General features: G+C 38.4%; 2 protein-coding genes across 2 annotated transcripts; both read left to right on the top strand.

Moving 5' to 3' along the window:
* Nucleotides 1-1,965: 1,965 nt before the first annotated feature.
* Nucleotides 1,966-6,284, top strand: LOC148845150 (uncharacterized). The gene is made up of 4 exons (XM_088953353.1): nucleotides 1,966-2,444; nucleotides 3,205-3,454; nucleotides 4,772-5,179; nucleotides 5,618-6,284. The coding sequence occupies exons 1-3, from the start codon at nucleotides 1,966-1,968 to the stop codon at nucleotides 5,066-5,068; spliced, it is 1,026 nt and encodes a 341-aa protein (XP_088809479.1). The 3' UTR covers nucleotides 5,069-5,179; nucleotides 5,618-6,284.
* Nucleotides 5,040-6,284, top strand: LOC148845151 (putative CRM domain-containing protein At3g25440, chloroplastic). Its single transcript, XM_088953354.1, has 2 exons — nucleotides 5,040-5,179; nucleotides 5,618-6,284. The coding sequence occupies exons 1-2, from the start codon at nucleotides 5,105-5,107 to the stop codon at nucleotides 6,164-6,166; spliced, it is 624 nt and encodes a 207-aa protein (XP_088809480.1). The 5' UTR covers nucleotides 5,040-5,104; the 3' UTR covers nucleotides 6,167-6,284.
* Nucleotides 6,285-6,969: the final 685 nt, after the last annotated feature.

The following is a 6,969-nucleotide window of genomic DNA, read 5'->3' as shown; positions in this document are numbered from 1 at the left end:
CCCATACAATGTTTTAAAAAACTACCCGAAAAAGGAATCGTTTTGGCCACCAGTTTTTGGGTCGACAGTCCAACAGTTTGGTTCGAACGGATGGCCATTATGAAAATCAATTAAAAATAAAAATGGTCAAAAATCATTGAATGGATCGACGGTTCGACCACCTGGGTCAATGGGTTGTTGACTTTTTCAACGGTTTTTTATCAAATATCGAGTTTGGAGTAAAACGGAACCTGTTACCTTGATGGTTCCTGGGCTGAACAGTCTGACTGTCCAGGTCAACGGTGGTTTGAAAACCTTGCTCCCATATTTCCACCCCCTCAACCTCAACGGTTCAACCGTCTGGGCTGAACGATCAACTAGTTCAATGGTTTTTGACCATTTTTTATTTTTAATTATTTGTTTTTAATTTATTTGTTAGAACGACCCATCCGTTTGAACTGGACGATCGGACTATGGACCCGAAAAACGATGGCCAAAACAGTTTCATTTTTGGGTCGTTTTTTAAAACATTGATTTGAGGTTGAGAGGGTGGGAATATGAGAGAGAGGAGGTTTGGGCTCGTTTTGGGGCTTATGGAACGCCCCACTACATGCGACTGGACATGTGGTAGTCGCACATTGTGTGGGGCGACAATCGGTGCCAGAGATGGAGTTGGATCGGAGCTCGAGCGAAGGAGAGTAGAACAGGGTCAAACAAGATTTGAGGTTAAGGGGGTAGGAATATGGGAGCAAGGTTTTCGAACTGCTGTTGACCCGGATGGTCAGACTGGTCACCCTGGGAATTGTCCAAACAACAGATTCTGTTTTATCCCAAACCCGATATTTGGCCAAAAATCATTGAAAAAATCAACAACTAATTGACCCAAATGGTCGAACCATCGACCCATTCAATGATTTTTTACCATTTTTTATTTTTTTAATTTATTTATCATAATGAGTCATCCACGTCTTCTTTGGGTTTCCAAGTTGTTTTTTAAAACTTACATGAGAAAGGAAATATGAGATCGTTTTGGGCTAACGGCCGTCTCATTAGCCCCGCATGCGGAAACGCCCCATCACGAGGTAGTGTGGAGCGTTTGTGGGGTGACAGGCAGTGGCGCGGGTACAGGCACGTTGCGTCCAGGCAACATTCGCGCAGTTAAAGGACGCCCCACGTGTCTCTGAATCATGTGAAGGGCTGAAGCGTGCGAATACCGACCGCTGAAAACTGCACCCAATGAATTTCATTGCATGTCCCCCAAGGCCGGGGTGGAACACAACACCGGAGGCACGAAACCTCCCCCACGCAAGAGCCAATCCTTTCACACGGTGGAAGAACTCGACGCTAAGGCTAAGCTACCATCCAAACCAATCCAGTTAAAGAAAACCGAGTCGATGGCCGGATTGCAGAGAACCGAGTTTTCTAACGCGGAGTCACGACCCGCTTCAAAACCAGCTGTCGATTCTAACCGCTGCCTCTCCTTCGGACTCCATTGGCATCTGTTTTTCTTCAGTCGAGTGGGGATGATCGATAACATAAACTGGTTAAATCTCAACGAGATATAAGGATCATCGACTACTCTAAAAAGTCTCGGGTTTGCCTCTCACCACATGCAAAAAAACTTAGGAATCTGCTTTTCCACGTTTTCACTCTGAAAAACCGATTTGTCGGATTTATCTTTTCTTCCTGAAATGGTTCAGTTCCGATTCAGATCTGCCTTGAAACACCTGAAAAAGATATACTAAGAATCAGCTTCCCCCTTCCATAAGCCTTCTCTTGCGATCAAAACCTGAAGTTGATCCCCCCGCCGATGATAATTGTTTGTCGTATCACCGCTGAGTGGATGGAGAGAAAGCGTGAGGTTTATCTGCGATAGAGAGGAGAGGAGAGGAACAAAACTCGCCTTTGAGTTCGGCTTCAGTCCAGGCAGTGATGGTTGTACAGTCGCCGCAGGGCGGATGGGGAGAGAGAGCGTGAGAGCGTGAGATGAAGAGAGGAGAGGAGCGTGAGTTTCTCGCACGCTTTACCCTTCACACGATTCGGAGACACGTGGCGCATCCTCCGAATGCACGAACGTTGCCTGGACTGAATCCGAACTCCACGGAATTCACCAAAAAACAAAAATTTCCGCCCCGCCGCTTATCAATCCAGACTCCAGAGGCGCTCAAATGGCAAACTACCTTCCTGAACCCCATGACTCGTGTGGTTTCTAAAACCCCAGTAAACTCTACCTCTCTCGTCCAGATACCAGTAATGGCTCTATTGTCCCTCCGGCTTCGTGGATCATTATTCTTCTCATCGTCTCTTTTCAGGCACCATCGTCTCTCTCGTCCAGACACGACTCTGTTCGAGGGTTGCTATTGCAATCATTGGCTTATCACCACGGAGTTGCCCAATGATTCCAAACCTACTCCTGAAGTGATGGTCGAGACCTATGTTCAACCCCCAGCAAAAGTTATTGGGAGGTAAATCTCTCTCTCTGTGATTTTGGTACCTGGTGGTCTGAACTCTGAACTGGGTTTCTAGATTTTCACTTTTTTTTTTTTGAGAAATTTTAACCAGAATTCATTAAACGAAGAGGAGGAACATGAGAGATATTCACATTATTGCTACGAAGATCTTTTATGCCATGACACATCGTGTTTCTTTTTTAATTGTTGTTACAGAATCGCTCTCTAACTGTAAAATTTTTACATGTAATTTCTTCTTGAAGGTGTCAACCAAAATCCTTCTAACTGTATATTGTGAATTTTCAACAACAAGATATCTATTTGATTTAAACCGTACTATTTGAGGTAGTCTTGGACTGATATGCTTATTACGTGGATTTCCTCCTATGCCCATTATGTATTTTCGTATTTTGGTCTTGGGCAGTTGTTTTGGAATATTGTGTGGATTCCACATGGATCTGACGTGGCTTACTAATTGTTGAAGTTAATGATAATATTCTAGATCAACTAATGAAGATGCATGTGTGCATGCGATGTGCATTCCTCTTTATCAAATTTGTTTAATTTTGGTAAACTTTTATATCTTTGTTTTTCTCTAAGTTTCATATTCTCATCCTCTTTTAGTTATAATAAGATTTGGGTTTGAAAAGTTTATTTATATGTTTCTGGAATTCTTCTTTTCTTTTTTTTTTTTTATTATTTTAGTTTTATTTTTCAAAATTAATGTACAGAAACAAAGAGAATCTCATGGTCTTTGGTCATCCTATGAGAACAGAAGATTTTCCCGTGTTGGACATCGTTGGATTCATTCAGGTAAGCTGAACATGGATAAAGAAATTATAGGGCCTAAAGAGCATTGTGAAACTGGGGCAATTGTTGATGGTAATAGTAATGCAAAAGTGAAGAGGAAAAAAATGAATGGAAAAAGAGCAGTTGTAAGATGGCTCAAATACTTCAGATGGAAGAAAAAGAAAGAATATGAACGAATGACAGCAGAAGAAAAGATTATGTATAAATTGAGAAAGGTGAGATTTCAGTCCCATAATTCTTTTCATAATTTGGATAAAGAGAAAATCTAAAGTACCAATTGGGTAGGTTATAGAAGTTACATCCTATCAATGGCAGGATTGATGTGGCATACACAGCTATGATACCCCGAAGATACCTGTACATGCCTAGCATACCCAATATCAGACATGACACTGGATACTATATAAACAGTTTTAGATGTACTCTGTAGCATTAATACTTTTAAAATATATAAAGTGTTACGTTTAACAAATTATACTATAAAAATATGTAAATGTTTGGTATTTAATTTATTTTTCAAGATATTAGTCTTGAGAAGTGACATTTAGCTTTAAAACCAGATAGAAAAAGCATGATACAAGCATATTAAATGGGATTCCATACCTATATCTGTTTCTGTCAGTTTAGGACATGCCAACTTGGAGAATTGCGTGTTTTATTCTTGTATGTGTCAGTATCTGTATCCATGTCTGGTTATGATTGGCACATAGGTGTAAAAGCCCCATCCCTTAGAAGTCCTCATATCAGATGGAGCCCAGGCCCCATTCCAGAAATCATACAATTGGACATTAACTAGTTCTTAAGGAAGAATAGAAAAGAGAATTGAGGGATAATTGCAACCATGGCGCACATTACAAATATATCCCTGAATTCCAATCTGCCAATGCATAAAGAAATAGTAATAAAAGAATTATCCTACTCTCTATTACACACTTGTAAACCTGCCAACAATTCCTCTTGTTGAGTATTTAGGGATATTATACTTTTCAATTATGTCATGTAATTAAGGTCTTAATGGATATTATTGTCTTTTATTGTGAACATTATTAATTGCCACTTGAATTTACAGTCCAACATCATTGTCTGTACTTGTATAGTCCATAAATAAAACCAGAGACTAAAACAGAAGTTCAATGATTGAATAAGAGAAAATAGAATGAGATAAAAAGAGAGAAGGAAGAAAAATGGTGGCAGAAGAACCAACTTTGGGTGCATGTGCAGTCCTTTTCTATTTATTTGTAATGCTGAAAAGTGCAGAAAAATATACAATTATACCCCTGATGCCAATAAGAAATGAATACAGCCACTAAAATGTAAAAACACCTCACAAAACTGCTTGGTGAATTATGAGTGCATCTGCAAGGTGTTCTTCAAATGTAAAAAAGGAAGACATACTTCTATAGGCATAACTTTCCCATATAAAATGTTTGTAGCAGTATTTGGTATTTACTTACAAGTCGAGTAATAATTTCTTATGATATTGCTTTTCTTGTAACATATATATGATCTTTTGACTGGGGTAATGGTACTAGGCTCAAAAGAAAGAGGCTAGACTCATGGAAGCTCTAAAAAAGATCGAACCCCAAGAGTCATCGGAAGCAACCCATGATCCAGAAATATTAACACCAGAGGAACACTTCTATTTCTTAAAGATGGATCTTAAATGCAAGAATTATGTACCCATTGGAAAGCGTGGAATCTTCCAGGGTGTAATCCTTAACATGCATTTACATTGGAAAAAGCACCAGACTCTGAAAGTGATAGTGATGACATTTACACCAGAGGAGGTGAAAGAGATTGCAGCTGAGCTGGCAAGATTAAGTGGATGAATTGTTCTTGACATACACGAAGAGAACACAATAATCATGTATAGAGGGAAGAACTACTCACAGCCACCAACCGAGATAATGTCACCTAGGATCACTCTCTCTCGGAAGAAGGTATTAATTTCATCCTTACTAGTTAGGCTGCAAGCCTGCAATTTAAATTAATGGGTTGCATGTTCTTTGAGGAATTTGAATGCATTATTAGATATAAATTACTTGAAGTTAAAAACATTTCAGATTATGCACCAAATTCTACTGAACTCGACAAAGTCTTGTCCCAACCATTTGGTTATGAATCAATTTTACCATTCCATTCTATGATGGCATGTCCTTTGTTAGAAATTTGAGTGCTTAGATATGCATTGGATGATATGTATAATTGTAAGAGGTAAATGTGAATGGTGGAGTGGTTCCACTTACTATTTCCACCAAAATCTTCTTAAGTTAATTTGAACCATGGAGTGGAAAACTAAATGTCTTATTGATGGTAAGCATGAATTTTTCAGCACTGATTATTTTGGTCTAATGCTTTTCTTGTCCTACAATCTGCAGGCTTTGGACAAGTCCAAATATAGAGATGGTCTCCGTGCAGTTGGAAAGTTCATCCCAAGGCTTCAACAAGACCTGGAGTTACTTCAAGTAAAGGCCAGAATGAATCATGAGAATGGAACCGATGTTGTAAATGAAAGCATTGGGACCGTGATTGACAAAAATAACCATGAACCCACTTCAGACTGGCAGCCGGAGAGGTCAGATAAATTGAGAGAATTAATGGATGAAAATGATGACATCTCTGAGGATGATTCCATGATGGAATCTGATAAAATGTCAGACTCTGAAGCTTTGTCAGATATTTTTGAGACTGATTCGGACGAACAGGCGGATGAGGAGGCAGAACATCCTCTATACTTGGATGAATTTGATAAATTTCCGATAGAAAGCAATGGAGAACCAGAGGATTTTGAGGATCACCTGCGTCAAATTTCTTTGAACTCCAGGAAAGATTATTCATTGGGGAAGGATGAAAGATTGCCAGACCTTGATGAGGTTGACAAGATATTCTTGCGTGCAGGATCATTGTTAAGAAAAAAGAGGAGATAGACAAACATCTAAACTAGGAAATGATGATGTTATAATCTTGAAAATCAGCTAATTTATTAATTTTATGTTTCTAACTTTCTATGGTCAATGCATCATCATTATCATTACCCAAGCCTTATCCCAAGTTCTCAACTTTATGGGGTCGACTTTGTTATTTTTGAATGTTGGATAATTTCTAAAACTCCATAATGCCCTTGTATTGTATTATGGAACTATTTATCCTTGTATTTTTATGGTATAACCGATAATTGTGCTCTTCAACGAGCTTATTTAGCACGGGCGAAACGGATTTAACTAGTCCACTCTATGAAAAGCCTTCATTTTCTACTTCCTAGTTATCTCCACTTTGTGAAACTGGTTTACAACTTATACTTTTCACCTAATTCTATTATTTGCCAATTAAATTGTTGGTGTGTGGACACCATTTCTTCTTTTGGACAGTGGGGTTTTTCACTTCAATGGTCTTGCTTGCTTCTTCTAAATTGGGTGTTAAGGTTTTTCACTTCAACTTATTATATCCACTATGTTTCTTCATCATTCTCCTAATAAATTCTGTTTTTTTATTTTTTGTGTAACCTCTACGGTACATTTTTGGAAGGATTATAAATACAAATTTATAGAGTGCAAAACGTTGTATTTTGTATTATTTTGTATGTATTTGCACAGTATATATTTATATTTATACTCCTACCAAATTGAACCAAAGTAAAAAATTTCTGTTTTTATCGGTCAATTATTAGGTAAAACAACTTAACCCCCCTCATGTTTCTCCAAAATATTGAAAGGTTCCCTCTCTTTTTCAA

The sequence above is a fragment of the Nelumbo lutea genome, chromosome 7 (assembly GCF_056320005.1).
Source record: "Nelumbo lutea isolate HS-2025 chromosome 7, American lotus-T2T, whole genome shotgun sequence".
In the NCBI taxonomy this organism is placed as follows: Eukaryota; Viridiplantae; Streptophyta; class Magnoliopsida; order Proteales; family Nelumbonaceae; genus Nelumbo; species Nelumbo lutea.
Note: the sequence above shows the minus strand (reverse complement) of the source record. Positions and strands in the feature narration are given on the sequence as shown.